This window comes from Aspergillus alliaceus (assembly GCF_009176365.1).
Source record: "Aspergillus alliaceus strain CBS 536.65 unplaced genomic scaffold BDW43scaffold_110, whole genome shotgun sequence".
Taxonomy (NCBI): Eukaryota; Fungi; Ascomycota; class Eurotiomycetes; order Eurotiales; family Aspergillaceae; genus Aspergillus; species Aspergillus alliaceus.
This window is the reverse complement of record NW_022474793.1, coordinates 25,554-47,178: the sequence shown is the minus strand read 5'-3', so window position 1 is coordinate 47,178 and position 21,625 is coordinate 25,554. Positions and strand designations below refer to the sequence as shown.

The window sequence follows — 21,625 nt, the reverse complement described above, 5'->3', positions numbered from 1 at the left end:
TATTTGGTTTTTTATTTGGTTTTTTATTTGGTTTTTTATTTGGTTTTTTATTTGGTTTTTTATTTGGTTTTTTATTTGGTTTTTTATTTGGTTTTCATTTATCTGTTATTTTATATCAGTTTTATCTCTATTTCAAATTCCTCCCTCTATTTCGTAAATAAATGACTCGGGACAATAGGGTTTAAGATACCTACCCAAAAATATAAATGTTTCTTTTCTTTCCATCAGTATTAGGAAGTGGGATTTACATATCCTCACAGAGTGTTCATTTATTTTAGCTGGTATAGCTAGTGAATGTTTCAACATCAAACTTTTTTTATTTGAAGATGACAAAGTCTACCTTTACCCGCAGAAATCCTGCACATTACAATGAGAAACTCAATTGTATCATTGACAGTGCATTGGAAATATCGATATTTCATGATTGTAAAGTCTATGTCTTCATTGATTGTCCACACGAAGCCTTCACTTTCAAATCAGTGGAAGACCGCCTCTGGCCACCCCCGGACCAATTCCTGGTAAGTCATAATACAGGTCAACTTTATGCTATCTCTCTTACAGGAAGCTCTTCTTCTAGGCCTCTACTGACGCAGTTGTACCTTTTAGGAAAAGTCTAGGCCGCGAATGATCAGAGTGCATGGCCCTGACCTAGTATGTTCACGTCTCTCTGAGTCTGAACGAAAAGAGTTCATCCAACTGCTGCTTTTTTTCTTTTACTTGGCCTGTCGCTGGAAATTGCCTGCCCATATATATGCGCCGGAGGAGCAGAATTGCTCCAGCCCAAGTGTGGAAGGAAGTAATAATCATGAGCAATATGAGGGAAATACATACGGGCTTGCAGCTGAGAAGCTTGGTAGTGCAGAAAATGAACCAGCGGAGGGTAAACCTGATCATATGTAAATTGTTTCCTTGTTGAACCTAGCACTGTGGTAGCGACTGTATCCTTAATTTTTTCCTTTTTGGAAATAAAATAAAATGCTACTGAGTTTCACTAATGTTTATATTGATACTATGCCTATGCGTTACTGGAGTGAGATGCATCACGTGATTTATGTAGACCTAGCTGAGCGGGAGTGCATATATATATATATATTCCTCACATCGCTCAGGTTGAGGCACTGATTTTGTTCCTCAATTTCAACAATGACTAACAACACACCCTCTGATATACTTACTCTTGATATGGGACTTGTAGAGAACCCTTACTTTCTTACTATTATTGGCATTCTGCTACTATTGTTTATTTATTGGTTGGCCAAAAGCACTACACTACTTATCAACACCCGCCATTCCTGCTTGGGCTCAATGAGCCCCTACCATCTTTTCCTTCGATATTTAGCCTACCCAAGGACTAGCTGGCGGGTTGGAGGCCTTGACAATCTGTCGCCATTGCAAGCGGTGGTACTTTTACTCTATATTTCCGCCAACTGCGTTGCCAACTTCGTCTGGACGAAGTCTGTCTCAGAAAAGGGAACTCGTGCTGCTCATCTCTCCCTTATAAACCTGCTACCTCTATACTTCTCTGGTGGCCAAGAGTTTAGTGCGCGCCTTCTTGGGCTATCCTTAGAGGCATATGGAATCATCCACCGCTCTGCAGGTTTTGTGGCAGTCCTCCAAGCAACTGTTCACGTTATCATCTCCTATCAGGACATGGTCTTCGACGTATCTAAGCCAACAGATTTTTGGGGTCTTCTGGCAAGTTCATCACCTGCCTCACACTTATATCCTGTTGTCTGGCCCTTATTTCCGCGTCCTTTATTCATTACTCTCCCCTGATGTTCTACATACTATTCTACCAAATATTGGCTAACAGTGTATTAGGGAGGGTGTATGTTTTTGTCCCTCTTATTGCTGCCAATGGTAAAACGTCGAGTGTACGAGTTGTTTTTAGCCACTCACTTAACATGTGCTGTCCTTGGCCTCATCTCAATCTGGCAACATCTTAGATCGATGCATAATATGTCCCGCAAATATCTTCTGGCATGCATCTGTATGTTCTCAATTACTGGGGCATTTCAGGTAGCGCGCATTCTTTATCGGAATAAAGTTCTGGGAAAGAAAACAGTCCGGCTGGTCATGAAACCTTACACAGAAGAAATCGTGCAAGCTGTACTGTATCTACCTCGCCCGTGGGTGGTACGTGCTGGGGAGAGAATCAGTCTCGGGATACCATCACTAGGGCTGTTCTATCTGTTCCAATCTCATCCTTTTGCAATCACCTGGTGGGAAGATAATGGTGAAGGAGAAGCCAATTCCATCTTCTTGATGTTCCGGGCACGGACTGGCTTTACTCGAAAGGTCCTAAAATACATGGAACCGGACCGCGAGTACTGGGCTTGGATAGATGGACCATTTGGGCCATCCCCGGTCCATCACTACGGTCTCTCGAGAGAAGTAGGTGACTATGGACACATACTGATGATCACTACCGGAATCGGGATCGCAGCACAGCTTCCCTATATTAAAGAACTACTGCACAGGCGCCGCAACGCTAGGATAATAACACAAAAGATTACCCTAGTATGGCAACTGGATCGAACGGGTGACTGGGAGAGTGCTCGGGATTGGCTTCAGAACCTTGTCAAGCAAGACGATGGTTATGTATGAACCTATCATTCTCTCCATGTTTAGTGTATTACTGATTCTGACTCACTATAGATGTTAGAGGTTATGGTTTACGATCCTTCAAGTGTGGATAACCTCCAGGAGCCCCGAAAGATTGGCCACCACGATCTAATTGCATTCTATGGGGGTAAAGTGGAGTGGAAAGAAGTGCTCTCCGCCGAAATGCAGCGACAGTCTGGCAAACTTTTGGTGACGGGTAAGCGTTTTTGGTTGGATTCATTCAACTACCTACATACTGACAACTAGGGCAGTTTCCGCTCGGCGCCGTATTCGGGGCTTGGTGCGGCGGCTGGTGAGAAACAATGTATGGTTTGATGTTGAGCTTTTTGAGTTGGAATTCCAACCTTGGCAGGAGAAAAGAGACTGGTTGTCTTTTCTTACGCCTTAGGGGGTGACAGTATATTACTGTGGAGGAAACTTGTCTAGTCGAGATTGTAACTTACTGATTAAATTATATCCTAAAGTAAGATTCTATTATAACATCTCTGGAATCTTCATTATATATCTATACTAGAGAAAGGAGTAAGGCAATGCCAATTAAAATAATCTTAACAGATGGACATAAAGCAGGTCCCTCGCTTGTTATGGGGTTTGTCGGGGCTGTTGTCGGGAGAGGAGCAGAAACGGGGGCTGCAGTGACAGTGCCAGAGAACATGAAGGTTTGTTGTGGTATCTCACTGGTAGTTGACAGAAAGGTGATGGAGGTTATAGGTTCACCAAGCCTGTCAATAGCGGTTTGAGTGTTGCTTTGTGCAACCAAATGCAACAGAGAGCACCCATCTGTGCCCTCAGGCTTGAAGCCTTCTGCACTATCCTTTTGTTCATGTTCACGACTGCTATCCCAAAGGGGCGCTATATCGGATTTAGTTGGTAGGTCGGAAGCCCCTTCATCTAACATGTAATCTCTTGCGGGGCTTGTGGTGTTTGGGTAGTCGTGGGCTTGCTCCAAGCTTGTTCTGTGCAGTGTACTTGGGTAATGTGATCAGCAATGCATGAGCAAGAGAATGGTAATCATATCAGGCATACCACGAGTGAGAAGAGAATGTCCAAGGAGTATCAATGTGTAGTGTGATGGTGTTTGAGACAGCCATTGTTTTGAGATATATTGGTATACTGTTTGACCCTATGCAAGGACCCTTAATTTATAGATTCAATAAGTAATATAGCAGAACCCCATGTATAATGTACGCGTAACTGTATCTTAAGGCTCAACTTACCATCGTGTATTATAGAAAACTCGCTAAGTCCGTGGGTCTAACTCCGAACGGAGAAAATGCCGTTGGTGTAGCATTACTGGTGCCCCAGAGTCCATGGCTTTTGTATATTACTTTTTTGACAGAGGAAAAATACACTAAAGTAAAATAAGTAAAAGAAAAGAACAAAAAAAAGGAAAATACTTCCAGTATAAGGAACTGGTCTACTGGTAATGTTAACAGGTATTGTTGTTTATCATGAAAGATCTGGTGGTAATCTAATCTGGGGGGGAGTGTGTCCAGGCTGTCTGGAGGTGACTGGTGCTTGAACATGAATCATGAATTGATATAACCCCGTCTTTTATCAATAGGTGAGAAGTAGTAGGGACGACCAAACCTTATAAATACCATGGGCTCTCTACAGCTCTGACCTTCCCAAACACGTTCACTATCTTCAAAAACTATCTTTCTCAATCCAAACTATACTTTTCGAATCACGATCAAAAATGGCTCAGAACAATGCAGGCAATAGCACCCCAGCAGGTACTGGGGGTGACCCTGCTCAAACCGGCTTACCCGGTGCCTGGAATATTATTCTTCAGGAGGCTAAATCCAAGGGTACCTATCTTGCAATGGCGCAAGGCTTTGACTTTGGATCAGATCACATGCACGCCGCAACGAGCTTCTTCAAGGAGTTGAATGAAGACATCCGGAAGTACAATCTGCAGAATGGAGCAGACCAAGAAAGGGGTGTAATCCCTGACAGTGCATATGAGGCAATGTACAACAAATGGATCACGGCATTCAAAACATCTCAGTCTAACAATGATGCGGAAGCCGCATGGAGAGCATACGATGATGGATGCAAAGAGTTCTTATCATTCAATAAGCATCATAATTTACCTGACGATTGGATTCTTAGCTCCAAGCCCGTCGAACAGGCCTTTGGCGCCCGGCCTACTGATAATGCAGGCAATAGCACCCCAGCTGGTACTGGGGGTGACCCTGCTCAAAACGGCTTACCCGGTGCCTGGAATATTATTCTTCAGGAGGCTAAATCCAAGGGTACCTATCTTGCAATGGCGCAAGGCTTTGACATTGGATCAGATCACATGCACGCCGCAACGAGCTTCTTCAAGGATTTGAACGAAGACATCCGGAAGTATAATCTGCAGAATGGAGCAGACCAAGAAAGGGGTGTAATCCCTGACAGTGCATATGAGGCAATGTACAACAAATGGATCACGGCATTCAAAACATCTCAGTCTAACAATGATGCGGAAGCCGCATGGAGAGCATACGATGATGGATGCAAAGAGTTCTTATCATTCAATAAGCATCATAATTTACCTGACGATTGGATTCTTAGCTCCAAGCCCGTCGAACAGGCATTTGGCGCCCGGCCTACTGGCAGTGGCGGCGGCAATTTACCTGACGATTCGCTTTTTAGCTCCAAGCCCGTCGAACAGGCTCCTCCTACTGGCAGTGGTGGCGGTACTTTGCCGGGCATAACAAAAGGGAGCCCTGTATGGCATTTGATTATCTCCCACATGAAGCAAATGCCATATTGCCGTGAGATGATATCAGCCCTGAGTAGAATCGACTCCGACATGAATGTTGCGACAAAATTTTTTTCCCAGTTTAACCAGCAAATCCGCGCATACAACAAGGCGGAGGATGGCCATTTCCACAATGGGGGTACAATCCCAGAAGACACGTACAAGACGCTTTATGGCGAGTGGATGGCCGCTTTTCACAAGGCAAAGTCAGAGAATGACTTGGAAGCGGCGAGGCATGCATTCAATGAAGTGACCAGCAACTTCCAGGCTTTCAATGAATACCACGGATTACCCGGTTGGACCATTGGGAGTGGGCCTATTGACGAAGGTTTCGAACCTGGTGTGGTACCCAAACTAGAAAGAAATGGTGATGAGACTCTTCCAGATGTCCCACAGTATGCAGAGAGCGAAGCTGACTACTCCGATATAACCGACCTTAACGACCTAGAGGAGGAAGCAAGAAATGCTGCAGATTTTTCTGGAGGAGAGGTGCTCTACTGGTGGAAAAGAGGCGTTGGTTCCCAAGCCTTTGTGCGTTACGGCAAAGGGCGCTCTGCCACATACCGCGTCCGGGCTGGCGCCAATGTGGACTACGACCCAAGCAGTGTTCCCCAGGTCCTTGCCTCAGGTGCACTATCCACCGAGCCGGGTTCAACAAGTTCACGTGGCCGTCACAAAGTCAGATTCGCCACCGAGCTTGGTACACTCGATGAAAAATGGACGTATAGCAGAGACGATGTTCGCGCAATTGGGGGCATTGGTTGGAAAGTTGACGAGGATGATGAAGAAGGAATTGAACCACTGGACCTGCTCTGGCCAGAGGCGTACACTATTTATCCCCATACTCGGGCTCTAATTATATGGAAAGATGGAGTGGTTACGCTGGAAGACCGGTCGTTCCTTCGCCGTATCATCAAGGGGTCTAGCCTTCAAAAAGCCCGGGTTATCTACGAGCAGGCGCGGAAGCAAGAAATACGTTACCGGAAGTCAGAGGGGCTACCGTACCAGCATCTATTCGAGGAAAATCAGAGAGCAGCGGATATGACGGCGGAAGAAACGGAAGAGGAAGAGGGGGAAGAAGAAGGGGAAGGGGAAGATAATGTGCAGTTCACGAATGTCAGCGCCCAACCTGACCGTGGCGAATCCTCACATCCTGCCAGTGCTCGTCCCCCCAGTGCTCGTCCCCCTAGTGCTCGTCCCCCTAGTGCTCGTCCCTCCAGTGTGCAGCCAGGCTCGCATCCCGGCCGTTCAGGGACAAGCCAGGTTCGGATTGTTGAACCAACGCGCCAGCCTTCCGCACGGCCAACATCAAACCGTGGAACTCCTAGGTCCACACCAAAGAGTGTCTCAAGGGGATCAGCTTCTCAAGAGGAGGAGATTCGTTGGCTGCGGGAACAGCTGAGTATGTATGAAAGTGAAAGGAGGACCAACTACCAGACTGCCTATAAACAAGGAACGGGCCGGAGGTACAACCCAGTCTATGATGACAGATGGTCTGAAGACTCTGAGTTCACACCACCGCCGCGACAGCGTCGTCGACGAGTTCAGACAGGTCACGTTTGGGACAACTGGAGCGGAAGATGGATTTCTACTAGGAGAGTGAACTGAAATTGCTTACCTATTGCATTCGGCCATGGGATATTTCATCTTGACGAGAGCCTAAACCATGAGATCACTCATTAAGTTAATCTGTTATACTTCAGAGTTTTCTTTTATTCCTTAACTTTCAAGCTGGATAACTTTCTACGTCATTCTTTTTTCCTTACTCCTTTCAGAATAAGTTTCATGTTGATACACTTCTCAGGTATCTTATGTACAGATATCTGGGCTTGAATATGGTTGAGTTGTTTACTGTTTTCTATGCACTAGCTTGTTCTACTTTGTATATTCCTTATCTGTACTTAAACTTCTAGAAAACCAACTATCGTCACTCGTTTAAATATTGTCTAAACATTCATAGAATATCAAGAGTCACTTAAACTGAACCATACAATGGGGTCATACCAGTGGAGAAGCTTTCTGTTATATAGCTGCATAGTGGAAAGCTATGAACCGCATGCCCGAGATAAGAAAGACATAGTAGAGAGGGGGTATCGCCTAGAACAGGGGGTTTGTATTTGGTACTACAGCTATCCATGTATTGAATTAATTGTAGGTTCTTTGCTCCCGGGATTAATTTATTTTGTTGACTTGATTTAGTCTCACCACCCTAGTAAGTTACAAGGCTGGTAATTTTCCCTGGTATGTATTAGAATCAGGGGGTTATTATTACGTTTATTGTTGATCTGCAAGCTATAAAGTATGGCTTCCCCTGCTTGTAACAAGAAATATCATCCTCATCCTCAAGGCATTGGCAACATGGAGAGAACCTGTAGTGCCCGAGTCGGCTTACATTCCTTACCGAATGAGCTATTAGTGATCATTGTCCAAAAGGGAAAGGTGAAAGGTTTCTTAAAGCCTCTATCACAAGTCAGCAAAGTTTTCCGCCAACTCTGTATACCTTTTATGTTTAACACCCTTCGAATCACAGCCTCCACAGCAGGTCTGAATTGCCTGACTCAAGCATCACAGTCTCTAATCAGACCATACGTGAAAACGATTCACTATGAGGTTTCTGAACTCATTGATCCACGTAAGTTGTCTCACTGGGATTATTATGAATATGGAAGAGCTAATAGTTCCCGCTTCTCTCAGTTGCCCAGAATTGGGATACCTTTCGCACCTGTATCTATCCTGTTTCTGAATATACCCGGGACCGAAAAGAGCGTTGGTCGATGTTAGGAGGCCGTGATGTCTCATACTCGACGGTATACTCGTACTTTTGCGCCCGGTCACAAGAACAGCAGGCTATTATTCGGTCTGGCCATGACATAACGGTACTCTGCGCGTCGCTCTCTTCGTTCCCGCAACTTGATACGATCCTGCTTCGATTTGAGGACAACATTGAACTACCATTCCACTGGCTGGCAGACCGAGTGCTGTTGGACGGCCAGCTTTCCTTCCTAGATCAATTACGGAAAGTGGCCACAGCAATAAAAGCAGCTAAGGAATACGGCATTTCTATTCATACATTTGAAATATCTGGATTTGATCCTCAGTCACTCTCACAAGAGCCACACGAGTTGGATCTATTGACTGATGCTCTTACTGATATTCAAGAACTACGGTTAGAAGACAGTCCCGCCCTCTTGGGGTTCTTTACCCGAAGTCCACTACCGTCTCTTCGACGGTTTGAGTTAGGCAGCTATTGGATGTCCGCCACAGAACTCAGGGAATTTGTCTACGCCCATGCCAATACACTGAAATATCTTCATCTGGAAGACATCTGGCTTCTGCGAGAGAAACGCGAAGAGGATTATGTTGATCTATTACTAGCGACTACGGAAGCGATTCTTGAAAGCATAAGGGACATTCGGCGCTCAGGTATTCTACACGAGCTTACTATGAATAGACAGGCCAATGGGGGCTGCGAGATACGGGAGCTATTGAAGTAAAGAGTGGATCGACTATACGATTGAGCGATGGAATTAGAATGCTATGGTACATGTTTCTCTGGGGGCAGTATATTCACTTTCAGTACAATAAAACTACAATATGATCGCTTCTCGTAGAAAATAATTCACATAGAGAAACTCTGAGCTTTCAAACATGTAGTTAGATCATTACTTGGTTGAAATCTAAAGAGTATAGAACTATATCTATTATTTCTCTTTTAGTTCATGGGAAGCTCGCGGATCCACCTGCCAAACCAACACAAACAGCTCTGAAGGTATATTCATAGGGGAAGCAAAGACAGTCTTTTACAAAACCAGAATGATTGATTTTTAGCTTGAGCCATATAGTAGCTGTAGTACCAGTACCATCAAGCAATCAAAGCAAGTTTTATCCAAAATTCCAGACACTACATGTAATTTTGGTACTTCTGCGACTAGACAATAATCAGCGACAGTTGTGGCATCATGTAACTTTGGTAATTTTCCAGGATATGTAGGAGACTGTAGAGGATGCTGCGCTTGGGATAATGCCCCTTAGAGCTCTCTAGCCACATGGGTGTTTACCAAATCGGTGTTTCCGGATAGGGTCAACTAAAATAATGACTGACGCTTACTTATTGTTTCGTACGGCAGTCTTTTAAGATACGGTAAATAATAATTTTGCGGTCATGAGTCCTGCTTTGTGGGGTTGTGTAAGTTACCAAGGTAAGTAACCCTTTTCCCATGGGCATTCTTTTCTTACAAGGGTAAAGTTTAATTTTACTAGCTGAACCTATAAAGTTAGCATATATCAGCCTAAAGTAATGTAACTTAGAAAAACAAGCTAAAATGCCAACCTGATTATTTTCCTACGTAATATCTAGCCCCAGGACTTTCCAATAACTAAACGCCGCCTTCCTTAAACAAATTACACTAGTTGAATGCTCAGAGAGGGTCATTCTCAAAATCAGCCTAACCTGTCACCTGACTGGGGTAAAACAAATTGTTCATACATAGCCTATTCAGATATCCCAAGCCCTCCATTTCGACAGAGGTTAGAAAATAATAGTCTCCAATAGAATACAAAGATATTAGCCTACAGTGCCTGGAATCCTATAATAATGACCCGCCCGTCATGATACCCTAGAGCAAGTGTGGTGTCCATGACAGCGAAGCAATTAAATGAACGATACTCGGCAGGGAGCCACAGTAGATTCTCACCATCCAAGGTAATCCAAGCATTCGATAAAGATACCTGAACTTTGCAATTGGATTTGCTCAGCACTGAGTTGACATCACTTGGATGGCCCTCTAATGTCTGCCGCTGCGTGCCTGTTGTGGTATCCCAGAGCTTAATAGTGCTATCGTTAGAGGCCGACGCTACTGTAAGCCCATCGAGAGAGAAGGCCACTGAATAGACCCTACTTGAATGGCCCTCTAATGTCTGCCGGTGCATGCCTGTTGTAGTATCCCAGAGCTTGATAGTCTTATCGTTTGAGCCCGATGCTATTGTATGTCCATCGGGAGAGAAGTCCACTGAACAGATCCATTCGGAATGTCCCCCTAGTGTCAGACTGTGCGTGCCCGTCGTAATATCCCAAAGCTTGATAGTATTGTCGCTAGAGCCCGATGCTAGTGTAAGCCCATCAGGGGAGAAGACCACTGAATTGATCCAACTTGAATGGCCCTCCAATGTCTGCCGGTGTGTGCTCGTCGTGGTATCCCATAGCTTGATAGTTTTGTCGTTAGAGCCCGACGCTAGTGTAAGCCCATCAGGAGAGAAGGCCACTGAATTGACTGAACTTGGATGGCCCTCTAATGTCAGCCGATGCGTGCCCGTCTGCCGGTGCGTGCCCATCGTGGTATCCCAGAGCTTGATAGTGCTATCGTTAGAGCCCGACGCGAGTTTACATCCATCGGGAGAGAAGGCCACAGAATAGATCCAACTTGAATGGCCCTCTAATGTCTGCCGGTGCGTGCCCGTCGTGATATCCCAGAGCTTAATAGTGTTGTCGCTAGAGCCCGACGCTAGTGTAAGCCCATCAGGAGAGAAGGCCATGCAATTGACTATATTCGAGTGGCCCTCTAGTGTCTGCCGGTGCGTGCCCGTCGTGGTATCCCAGAGCTTAACATTGTTGTCGATAGAGGCCAACGCTAGTGTAAGCCCATCAGGAGAGAAGGCCATCGAACGCATCCAACATGAATGGCACTCGAATGTCAGCCGGTGCGTGCCTGTTGTGGTATCCCAGAGCTTGATAGTCTCATTGTTAGAGCCCGACGCTAGTGTAAGCCCATCAGGGGAGAAGGCCACTATATAGCCCTCTAATGTCTGCCGGTGTGTGCCTGCTGTGGTATCCCAGAGCTTAATAGTGTTGTTGTCGCTAGAAGCAAACGCTAGTGTAAGCCCATCGGGAGAGAAGGTCACTGAATTGGCCCAATACGAATGGCCCTCTAATGTCTGCCGGTGTGTGCCCGTTGTCATATCCCAGAGCTTTATAGCGTTATCTTCAGAGCCCGATGCTAGTGTTAGCCCATCAGGAGAGAAGGCCACTGAACGGACTGAATCTAAATGACCCTCTAATGTCAGCCGGTGCGTGCCAGTTGTGGTATCCCAGAGCTTAATGGTGTTGTCGCCAGAGCCCGACCCTAGTGTAAGCCCATCAGGAGTGAAGGCCACCGAATAGACTGTACCCGAATGGCCCTCGAGTGTTTGTAGGCTTGGGCTCCAAGAGTCTTCCACCACTGGTAGCCTCTGTATCTGTTTCAAAATTTCACCATAAAAAGCATTTTTGATAATGCTCTGTACAGGTGTAAACACCAGGCCCGAACTGTAGACTTGGAGTGGAGCAATACTAGCTATGTAGGAGTTTTGAAGAGTAAACCTTCTTGTGTCATAAAGAAAGGTTGACAGCTCGGCTCCTATACTCGTCTAGAATATGCATCAGCAACTGCCCAATTGTAGAATTCATAGGGACTTACCCATGCGCTGAACTCCAGTATATCTATCATTCCTAAGGCGTCAGATATACTTCCAATTAAAGCCAGTGCCTCCAACCAGTGAAGGAGCCGCTTCTTGAGGAAACGAAGAATTTCAGATTCAGAGATGCGACCTTTGCTCTGCTTAAGATGATACACCCAGTAGTGGCAGGAGTATTGCAGATCAGCTGTGAGGTGTTGATTGATGACCTGAAGGTCGATATCCTTGCGCTGTGTTCCGTAGCTTGCTAGACCACATATGTTGTGTTTCAGCTTAGAGTCCATGGCGCGAAGGCAATATGATGCTATTTTCTCATGCGTCTCCCCCCCAACTACATGGAAGTGACCTTTAGTGTTAACAAGAAAATCTCGAAAGGAGATATGCAGTATACGGACCGGCGCATCATGATTATCCGGGATATTCAGAACTGAATGAAATCTATTCAATCGATTGCTGATCTCATCCTTCGACATTTAGCTGTGCAAGAGCAACCACCGAAAGAGGGGTGGCAAGAAGAATAATAACACCAATTATATCCTGAAACTCTTGCAAGAGTAGCATGAAATCACTCTGATCCTTAGAAGCAAAGAGTTGATTTAATACCGGTAGATATGTTCTGTCCATATCAGATATTGATATTGCTGCTTCATCTTCGAGGATGGCTAGAAGACGCTTTTCTGGAAGCCAGTCTCTATCCCCAACAAAACGGCAAATAGTGGCCGCGAAAATAAACAAAGGGAGAGCCATTTTCACTAGCTTTTCTATATTTTTATTTCCAGGCCACTCTGGGGAAAGTGAGCGCTCAATCCTTATTTCTAAAAGTTTGTGTTCCAGGAAGAGGCGGATATCATGTTCAATCACTGGGGCAGGAAGTTCATGGAGAAACAGGTCTTGGTGGTTCTTATCCTGCTTAAATCCAAGGCGAATCGGAAGTTCCGGTCTGCTGGTCAGGAACACTCGCAGATGTACAGATTTAATTTCCTGCAACTTGAACAAGAGTCGAAGTACCACGTATATATCATTTTCCCCATCACATTCGTCCAAGGCGTCAATAACTATTACAATCGTTGTAGGTTGGTCCAGATGCAGCTTCATGAGAGGTTGATAAAGAAGCTTGTCAGACTGTTCACTGAGAAATTTAGATGCGATATCCGGATCATTCTTAATGGCGTTCAAGACGTCAGGCACCAGGCACCGGTGCCTAGTTACCAACTGCCTCGTAATAGTTGATATTAAGTATTTCGCGTTACCACGGTCAGCTTCACCCCGCTTAAAGAAGAAAGTGGCGCCAAGCAGTCCTTGGTTTTTAAAAGATTGAGCAACCGTCCGGGCAATTGTAGACTTCCCAGTCCCCGCCATTCCATTCAACCAAAAAATAAATTTACCATCTGACTCAGCCCACTCCAAAATTTGGCGACAAAGGTCTGTCCTGGTGCCCCGGAGGCAAAAGTCCTCATGTTGATTGAGATAAGAGTCGTAAGATGCTCCATCCGCGACATGTAGGTTGGCAAGGCCAAATTGTTCAATAAGCAACTTCATGGATTCAGATAGTTCATCAACCCTGCGTAGAATGTTCTCTGCGTCTTCTTCGCGGTGGAGATATTCTACTAGTTCAATCCACCTGCGCAAATTTTCCCTTTCCTTTTCGACCGAGGCTTTGAGCTCAGTGAGCGGGTGTTCAGTAATGGCAATAACACAGTCTAGTAGTTTCCGTCCCTTGCTGGCACCCTGGGCCTTCTGTACCAGCGCCGTAAAGTGGAGGATAGCTGTGTAGAGCCGGACCAATGTCTTTCCCATGTCTTCCTGGATACCGGGGCTGCCGTCACGATAACATTTTTTTTCAACATAGGCACACAGCGTAATAATATCCGCCAGGTATTCTGATGATTCGAACAGGGCATCTCGTCGATCGACATAATTTTTAGTCATCTACACTTCCAATCATGGAGTTAGTTAGCTAATTTTATACTTTCCTGGTAGGTATTATATACTGTTAACCCCAGTGATACAATTGCCCAAGCACTAGCTGCATGCTGAGTAGGGTCAAAAGCCGCAACAGCGCTGATAATATCTTTGAATGATAGAGCTGCATTAATTATTTTCCTGGAGGATATCCGAAATGTTCCACTTGCTTTCTGCTGATATTCCTCATAGTCCTCTTTTGTCAAGTGAATAACCTCATCAACCAAAACTCTCGTTTCAGCCTTGTTTTCCTTATCAGCCAAGTTCACTGTAATTTGGATTGCCGACAGGACACTTCGCTCCTCCTCATCCAGCTGGTCATAGGCCTTCTGCCACAAGTCCAGTGGCCTGAAGGGCTCTGTCGACTGGGTAGTCTGGATAGTGCACTGGCCGGGAGAAATTCGTAGTGGAACATTGGTTGTGCTGTCTTTTTTGACCTTTGCTTGGCTTGCCAGAGTTTTCACATTACTAGGGCCCTTGTGTCTGCGAAATAGATTGTATGATAAGCCCTTTCGAAGCCGGTCCATTTTTAACTCTTCACAATACATCAAAACTATCAGCAGTTGAGACTTCTGGGGAAGGTGAAGCCGGCTGCTATTATTATTTTCCGGTCCGCAACTGTACCCCGCCTTTCGATGTGTTGGCGCAGCTGAACAGCAGGGATATAGTGACCATTATTGGCCAATTACATTCCCTGCAGAAGATGTCAAGGGAGGCAAGAGATTGCCAAACAGCCATTTTCCTTCCAGCCATCATAGTAAATGCTAGGACAGATCGATGCATCCCTTAGCTTTTGATAAGGAGGCCGTTCAGTAAGAGTGCGGTTCCTAGATAAGTAAACCCAGAAAACATCACTGTGAATCAGCTTGGGGTGATCCCAGGCTACATCGCTCTGCTTGAGCTTACATCTGTTAGGCCACTCGACCTCCCTGTCCCCTTTTGGTCCGGTAAAATACAGAAGAACTAGAAATGATATGTTGAGGTATTTTATGTTACATACTTGGACAAATAATATTATAGATAAGTATTTCAAAAACACTTAGTGCGGTTTCACGTTAAGGTTGCTAAAACAATTAAAGAGTATAAGGGATAACACCAGTGTCTGGACACCCAGTATGTAGTACACATGGTCTGGAGATCCTTCATTCTCTGTAGGTAAGCCACCTGTTGATTCTAAAGTATTTAAAAAAGGCTTTATCCTGAAAAAAATATAAACTTATCAATAATCACAACACCGCAGCCAAATCTCATAACCATCACAAACCAACCCCTATCCTATCTCTCAACTATCACATAACAACCATCAAAATGCTCTTCAGCACCGGCCTTGCCTCTAGCATCGCTCTTGCCATGGGTAACCCCGCAGCTTCCGCCCCTCAGGATGACTCCCGTTATGTCCAGCTGCGCATCTATAGCGATTTCGGCTGTTTTGAACAGAATCAGGGAGAGATGGGAATCTATGGTGACAAACTCAACAAGTGCCAGACCTTTGGCACCACCACTGTTAAGTCTGTACACTTTGAGTACATGCTGCATGATAACTGCACCGGTAAGTATTTCCTTCATTTCTATGTTTCGAATTATTCTTTTTTGTTGTTTGCAATCTCTGTCTGCTGTCGGAATATACTAATAAACTACTAGTGGCCCTCTATAATGACGTTAACTGCCACCTTAATCGCTACAATGTTGAGATTAATTCTTGCTTAACTGGTGACAAGGAGTATAGCAGCTACTTTGTTCAGTGCTAAGCATGGCATATGACCTTGTATTTCTTCTTCATATATATCAGGAAGTATAGTCTTCATTAAGCCTGCACTCATCGGTTTTAACCTCGTACGGTAACCGACTCCGCAGCTCAGAAGCTGATTCTCCATGGTTACATCAAGCCGTACCGTACTCGTTGAGTTTATAAATGTCAATTTGATCTCACTTTGTTTCTTCTCTATCCCCATTTCCCTCATTTGTTTCTCTTTCTGCTATTGAAAACGGGCGTAGCAATATCTGTGTATTATCGCTAGGGCTGGCGGGTTATAGCACCGCATACACCTCCTATTGGACCGTCCATGCTTGAAGTATTCATCTCCGCATCCTTTTTAGCGGAGGCTGCTCCATATTGACATGAGCTGCGGCAGCTTGTCGTTTCCCTGTATGAGCATCATACTTTGATATGTAGTCTTCTAATACCTCCTTCGCGAGCCCGGTGCTCCTGTTCTCCAAGCATATGGCCTTTTTGTTTGACCTACGAGAAGAAGGCGCCTGTTAGTGGTCTCTTCTACCAGGTCTTTAAGCCTTGGAGATATTATCTTGTCATCTTTAATGATAAGAAAGTAGTGATCCCGGGAAAGATCATTGATAGCCAGCCGCATCGCCATATTATCGTCAGTAAAGAACTTAATGTATTCCCTCGAACAGAAGAGGAAGAACACAACCAGATTAGGCGCCCCTAGATGATCCCAATCTGATAATGTCTGGCTAGCTGTATAATGACGAATGGTGATTGGCATTCTTTGAGAGACAGGGGCTTTGCTAAGTTCGTCTTCAAAACCAGCCGCTAATGGAGCAGTCCGCGTGACATCTATTTCACGGTGGGGAGGGCCAGGTAGATGTTGTTCCAGTGGAATAGGTGTAGAAAGCTCAGTGGAGCATGGAGAAAGGTTCTCTGCCGCCTTATCTATCAGACTGAACTGCGGGCAGCCGTCCTGCTCTCTCAGCCCGCGCAGTTGCTCTTCTTCTGTAGTCCTATGGCGTTCAGGTTCTAGAGCCGGTATAAGGGCTTGAGTGACTGAATGCTCCACTCCTGGTGAATTTGATGCACTTTGTTCATCGGACAAGGCAAACAGAGGCTCCCTACCAAAGAACGAACAGAAAATATCCCGGATTACTGCGAACGAGCTGGGATGAAGTCGCCCATTCTGGTCGGATCCATATACGTGTCGGAGAAAAAGATAGGAGCGATCACTAGCATACTCTTGCCTGAGCGGTCGTCCGCCCCAGCAGCTGGGCTTCAAGGTATCCGAATCGTGATAATATTGGTGGCTGCTGAGGTTGGTTCCTCCCAGACAAACCAAACGCTTTCCGAAACCTCCTCGCAATAAAAGCCACTTTTGAAACCACCCTTGTATCAATATCTTTTCCACAGCCCTCCAACAGTGTCCCGAGCATATAGCGGAGTGCAGGCATATTCAGGTCAGCTTCAGTGAGACTGCTCTTCGAAATTCGGAAGCCTAGTTTCTCCGCTGATTTTGCGAGTTCCGCTTGACCACACATGCTGAATAAAGGCTGAACACTTCTTTGAGCTCTTTGTCGACCAATGCGAGGGTCAATGAAGTAGCGGAATGCTACTAGCCAGAGCTGCAGAAAGCTAGACCATGCAATTGTTCCCTTGACCCCCTGTGGACGAAATTTGATATTTAATGGTTGTTTTTGGTATTCAGTCTCAGACACTTGGATTACCTGACTTTCGATCTGATCATCCCAAGATACAAGAATACCATCGTAAACAGATGAATTGGCGTCTACTTTGGAAAGGGCCCGCAGAGATTTCACGGGGCCGGCGAGACAGCGGGCAACCTCAAAAAACAGGGTCAACGAGCATATACGCCCTTTAGTGCCGAGCAAGGCTTGGAGCACCCTCTCCCTTTCAGCAGGATCGGAGAGATGTGGGAAGAGAATACCATCATTCATCATACAAGAACTCTGCCATCTCATCCAAGTACAAATCCGGCTTCTCTAGTAGGTGGTCGCATAGCGCTTCGAGCATAACGGGCATGATCACACGAGGGCGGCCGCCAGGGATTAAGGGCGCTCGGACATCGCCAAACATTCGGAGATTGGCATTGATGGTTATGATCGAACATTTGCCGTAGCCAGCTGCTTCCGTAATTTGGGAAGTAGTCAGTGATTTGCTGCTGATCATATCACGCATCACTAGCTGGGAGGGTGCAAGTCGTGGCGTTATGATGGTCATGTTGCCCGGCTAATGAAGTTGATGAGGTGGCCAGGGACAGGCAACGAGATGGGTCTGGGTCGGTTTGAGCCGAGAGTTGAACTGACAACCAGGCTTGTTTGACCAGTCATTGCTTCAGCCCTATTGCCATGAAAAAGCATAATTAGTCATATTGGCTTGTGCAGTGCATGGACCTTCTGTCACAGTCTCAAGTGCAGGACATCACTTACCCCGCTTTTGCTCGCCAGAAAAGCCCAACCTATAACTTCAACCTGATGACTTACGCCTAGCTTGAAACATGGGCGCATTTTAATGGACTTTCGTTTTAGTCATAAGCGCTCTGCTTCCCCAGACTATGGAGCCTGGGTCGGTTTGGACCGACAGCCGAACTGACAACCAGCAATTCAAAAGCAGTGGGCAGATATGGGAGGCGCTTGGCATAACTATGAAATATGATTGATTTGCTTTAAAGCACCAATGATAAAGTGCATCCTTCACTCAGCCTCGCCTCTAGGCTGTGTTGGGGGGCTTCCCCTCTTTTCCCTTAAACTGGCAACTTCCTCTGTTCAATTCATCCTCGCGGTGTTCCCGTCTGTCTCAAATAATACTTGACCCAGCGAGGAAACTTTCCAATTAAATATTGAACACAACCGAGATAAAGTGGAAGCCCTCTACTGCTTCAATGAATCGATCTGAGCAACGAGACCCTGATACCACAGTCTCCTACACGGTCGCATGGATCTGTGCCTTGGAAGAGGAGTACTTCTGTGCATGCCGTATGCTAGACGAAGAATTCGCTGGTCCGGAAATAAGCGAAGACAACGACGATAACACATATGTCTACGGTCGTATCGCGAAGCATTATGTGGTGATTGGGTGTCTCCCAGCTGGTCGGTATGGCACCAACTCAGCCGCTCGCGTTGCCCGAGATATGGTCCGGACCTTTCCACGCCTGCGGTTCGCATTAATGGTGGGCATCGGGGGCGGCGCACCAAGTCCCCGCAATGACATACGACTGGGTGATATTGTCGTCAGTCAACCAAGAGATGGATTCGGTGGAGTGATTCAATATGATTTGGGCAAGTTAAAAAATGGTCATTTTCAGAAGACAGGTCAACTGAATGCACCACCTGAGAAACTCCTAGGAGTCCTTCCAGAGATACGCCGATTGTACAGTGATAAAAAGAAGCCAGACAGACTTGCAGAACATCTTCGACTTCTTGATGACATGGAAGATTATCAAAAGCCGGCTGTTGATCGGCTTTACGCTGCAGACTACTCACATGTGGATGGACCAGGTTGCGATGGATGTGACTTGCGTGCAATAGTGGACCGCCCCGAGCGCCAGAACCACCGTATCGTCCATGTCCACTACGGAACTATTGCGTCGGGAAATTCCGTTCTGAAGGACGCCAAAGTGCGGGATACATATGCCCAAGACCCACAGCTGAACATTCTTTGCTTCGAGATGGAAGCAGCCGGTCTCATGAATAATATTCCATGTCTAATTATTCGCGGAATCTGCGATTATTGTGACTCCCACAAGAATGATGAGTGGCATAATTATGCTGCCCTTGTCGCTGCTGCTTATGCACGAGAGCTCCTAATGGTCTTACGGCCGCAACGTGTGGATGCCATGCCCCCATGGGCTGAGCGAGTAGCTCAAGAACTTCAACAAGGTTAGAACACCACACTCAATTTCAACACTCATATAGTATTTCCATGGCTTGACATTGCAATAAAAGCACTTTATGAATAATCTTCATGTCCTATATTTCATCGGGGTAGTGTACCTGACGGGTTACAGTTACTCAGGAGTTAACTATTCTTAGCAACAACCAAAGGTTGTATACATATCTACCGCATGGGTTAAATACACTATCGCTTACTCTAAATAGGACCGCCCTGACGAAAATCGAACATATAGACCAGAAGATTGGGCTAGACAAGTTGTCGGCTATTCAGGAGGCTGAATTTAACTCATTCTCTGATCGAGATGAGATCCAATGTCTTCAAGGCACAAGGACTGAGCTCCTCCAACAGATAAAGGAATGGGCTACTATGCCATCTCAAAAAAGCATTTTTTGGTTAAAGGGAATGGCTGGGACAGGGAAATCTACAATATCTCGAACTGTGGCACGGTCACTTAAGGACACCAACCGTCTTGGTGCCAGCTTCTTTTTTAAGAGGGGTGAAGGGGACCGAGGGAACGCAAAGAGATTTTTCCCTACATTAACCAGGCAATTGATGCTCCGGTACTCTGGGTTGGTTCCTGGTGTGCAAAAGGCACTTGATGATGACCCTGGCATTGCGTCAAAATCTCTCAGGGAGCAGTTTGAAAAACTGCTTCTTCAACCGTTGCTTAGTCTTGGCCAACCTAGCCAACAAGCTCAGACTGCTGTGATAGTCATCGATGCTTTGGATGAATGTGAACATGATCAAGATATCCGAAACATTATTCAATTCCTGCCTCTTCTACAAAAGGCGAAATCAGTTCACCTTCGGATTTTTCTGACCAGCAGGCCTGAACTCCCAATTAACCTCGGATTTTCAGAGATCGGAGATCGTGCATATCAGGACCTAGCTCTTCATGAGATACCCGAAGAAATGACTGAACGTGACATACATTTATTCTTACAAGACCGATTTACGAAAATCAAACACGATAGGAAAATCTTCCAGGACTGGCCTGGCAATGATGTCCTCCAAGAATTAGTCAGGATATCCGTTCCACTGTTTATTTCGGCTGCCACTGTGTGCCGCTATATTGAAAACTCCAAATTGGAACCCAAATCGCGCCTCGCAGAGCTTCTAAAGGACCAAGCAAAATATATTTCGAGAATGGATAAGACATATCTGCCAGTTTTGACGCAACTACTCAACGACCCAGAGAGTGATGAGTCAGAACAGCAGCAACTTCTACAAGAGTTCCAGGATATTGTGGGTGTCATCATTCTTCTTGCAGTTCCGCTTTCTATATATGCACTATCGCAGTTCCTTGGGATAGAAGCGGACAGGATTAGCAATCGATTGGATTCACTTCGTTCGGTTTTAAGCATTCCTGATAACCAATATCAGCCTGTTAGGATTCTGCATCTCTCATTTCGGGATTTTTTGGTCCAGTCTACAACCAAGTTTCACGTGAAAGAGCCACAAAAACACAAAGATATTGTTCGGTCCTGTCTTAGAACTATGCGGAGTCATCTACGCGAAGATATCTGCAATCTCACAGACCCTGGAGCGCTCAGGGAAGACATCAACCCTCTTAATATCCGCCAATGTCTACCACCGGAATTGCAATACTCCTGTCGCTACTGGATATACCATCTCAAAAATAGCGAGGCTTCACCTTCTGAAATAGTAGAGGCGCAACTATTCCTCCAGAAGCATTTCCTTCACTGGATAGAAGCAATGAGCCTGCTAGGTCTTATATCAGAGGTGGTGGGTATGCTTGATCTTCTCCGCACGGCTATACCAGTGAGTAAATACTATACATTCGTCCATGCGTTATACTAATATATGTAGGATGTTGATGATAATTCCGTTTTGGCCACCTTTCTATATGATGCAAAGCGGTTTGTCCTGAAAAGTCGTCAGATAGCGGATGAAGCGCCACTTCAGATTTATTGCGCAGGGCTGGTATTTGCACCTCGATCCTCAATCATTCGTAGGGCGTTCCAGTTATATCTGCCTAGGTGGATCGGCCAGTTCCCGCAGGTTCAAGAAACCTGGAGTGCAGAATTACAAACTCTGGAGGGCCATTCAGGCTCGGTTGAATCAGTGGCTTTCTCACCCGATGGCCGGCTGCTGGCGTCCGGCTCTCTCGATGAGACAGTGCGGCTCTGGAACACGGCGACAGGCGCCCTACAACAGACCCTGGAGGGCCATTC

General features: G+C 45.7%; 8 protein-coding genes across 8 annotated transcripts in view; 5 read left to right on the top strand and 3 right to left on the bottom strand.

The window, feature by feature from the left end:
• Positions 1 to 1,152: 1,152 nt before the first annotated feature.
• On the top strand, positions 1,153 to 2,921 carry BDW43DRAFT_318224 (ferric reductase family protein; the record flags this gene model as incomplete). Its single annotated transcript, XM_032048669.1, has 4 exons — positions 1,153 to 1,695; positions 1,822 to 2,601; positions 2,659 to 2,821; positions 2,872 to 2,921. The coding sequence occupies exons 1-4, from the start codon at positions 1,183 to 1,185 to the stop codon at positions 2,919 to 2,921; spliced, it is 1,506 nt and encodes a 501-aa protein (XP_031893805.1). The 5' UTR covers positions 1,153 to 1,182.
• A 209-nt stretch (positions 2,922 to 3,130) lies between these two features.
• On the bottom strand, positions 3,131 to 3,716 carry BDW43DRAFT_317285 (uncharacterized protein; the record flags this gene model as incomplete). Its single annotated transcript, XM_032048505.1, has 2 exons — positions 3,131 to 3,593; positions 3,652 to 3,716. 2 exons carry the CDS (start codon positions 3,714 to 3,716, stop codon positions 3,131 to 3,133), a joined length of 528 nt encoding a protein of 175 aa, XP_031893804.1.
• Positions 3,717 to 4,324: 608 nt separating this feature from the next.
• BDW43DRAFT_317284 (uncharacterized protein) lies at positions 4,325 to 6,985 on the top strand (the record flags this gene model as incomplete). The annotated part of the gene is made up of 1 exon (XM_032048504.1): positions 4,325 to 6,985. The coding sequence occupies one exon, from the start codon at positions 4,325 to 4,327 to the stop codon at positions 6,983 to 6,985; it is 2,661 nt and encodes an 886-aa protein (XP_031893803.1).
• A 750-nt stretch (positions 6,986 to 7,735) lies between these two features.
• Positions 7,736 to 8,871, top strand: BDW43DRAFT_317283 (uncharacterized protein; the record flags this gene model as incomplete). The annotated part of the gene is made up of 2 exons (XM_032048503.1): positions 7,736 to 8,009; positions 8,072 to 8,871. 2 exons carry the CDS (start codon positions 7,736 to 7,738, stop codon positions 8,869 to 8,871), a joined length of 1,074 nt encoding a protein of 357 aa, XP_031893802.1.
• Positions 8,872 to 9,946: 1,075 nt separating this feature from the next.
• On the bottom strand, positions 9,947 to 13,186 carry BDW43DRAFT_304975 (putative WD-repeat protein; the record flags this gene model as incomplete). The annotated part of the gene is made up of 3 exons (XM_032045709.1): positions 9,947 to 11,779; positions 11,830 to 12,254; positions 12,355 to 13,186. The coding sequence occupies 3 exons, from the start codon at positions 13,184 to 13,186 to the stop codon at positions 9,947 to 9,949; spliced, it is 3,090 nt and encodes a 1,029-aa protein (XP_031893801.1).
• A 1,698-nt stretch (positions 13,187 to 14,884) lies between these two features.
• BDW43DRAFT_28668 (uncharacterized protein) lies at positions 14,885 to 15,733 on the top strand. The gene is made up of 3 exons (XM_032043072.1): positions 14,885 to 14,944; positions 15,030 to 15,338; positions 15,431 to 15,733. The coding sequence occupies exons 2-3, from the start codon at positions 15,098 to 15,100 to the stop codon at positions 15,535 to 15,537; spliced, it is 348 nt and encodes a 115-aa protein (XP_031893800.1). The 5' UTR covers positions 14,885 to 14,944; positions 15,030 to 15,097; the 3' UTR covers positions 15,538 to 15,733.
• A 787-nt stretch (positions 15,734 to 16,520) lies between these two features.
• Positions 16,521 to 17,893, bottom strand: BDW43DRAFT_28661 (uncharacterized protein). Its single transcript, XM_032043064.1, has one exon. The coding sequence runs from the start codon at positions 17,495 to 17,497 to the stop codon at positions 16,748 to 16,750; it is 750 nt and encodes a 249-aa protein (XP_031893799.1). The 5' UTR covers positions 17,498 to 17,893; the 3' UTR covers positions 16,521 to 16,747.
• Positions 17,894 to 18,000: 107 nt separating this feature from the next.
• The window catches only part of BDW43DRAFT_28636 (uncharacterized protein), a 5,434-nt gene continuing 1,809 nt past the window's right edge, over positions 18,001 to 21,625 (top strand). Inside the window, exons 1-4 of the mRNA XM_032043039.1 lie at positions 18,001 to 19,414; positions 19,543 to 19,579; positions 19,634 to 21,212; positions 21,261 to 21,515. Of these exons, the coding sequence (XP_031893798.1) occupies positions 18,418 to 19,414; positions 19,543 to 19,579; positions 19,634 to 21,212; positions 21,261 to 21,515 (2,868 nt within the window). The 5' untranslated portion in view covers positions 18,001 to 18,417. The remainder of the gene's footprint in view (positions 19,415 to 19,542; positions 19,580 to 19,633; positions 21,213 to 21,260; positions 21,516 to 21,625) is intronic.

Coding starts and splice junctions, on each gene's coding strand:
- BDW43DRAFT_28668 (XM_032043072.1), top strand. CDS start 15,098: ATGCTCTTCAGCACCGGCCTTGCCTCTAGCATCGCTCTTGCCATGGGT. Junction 15,339..15,430: donor GCTGCATGATAACTGCACCG/GTAAGTATTTCC, acceptor ATAAACTACTAG/TGGCCCTCTATAATGACGTT.
- BDW43DRAFT_28661 (XM_032043064.1), bottom strand. CDS start 17,497: ATGAGATGGCAGAGTTCTTGTATGATGAATGATGGTATTCTCTTCCCA.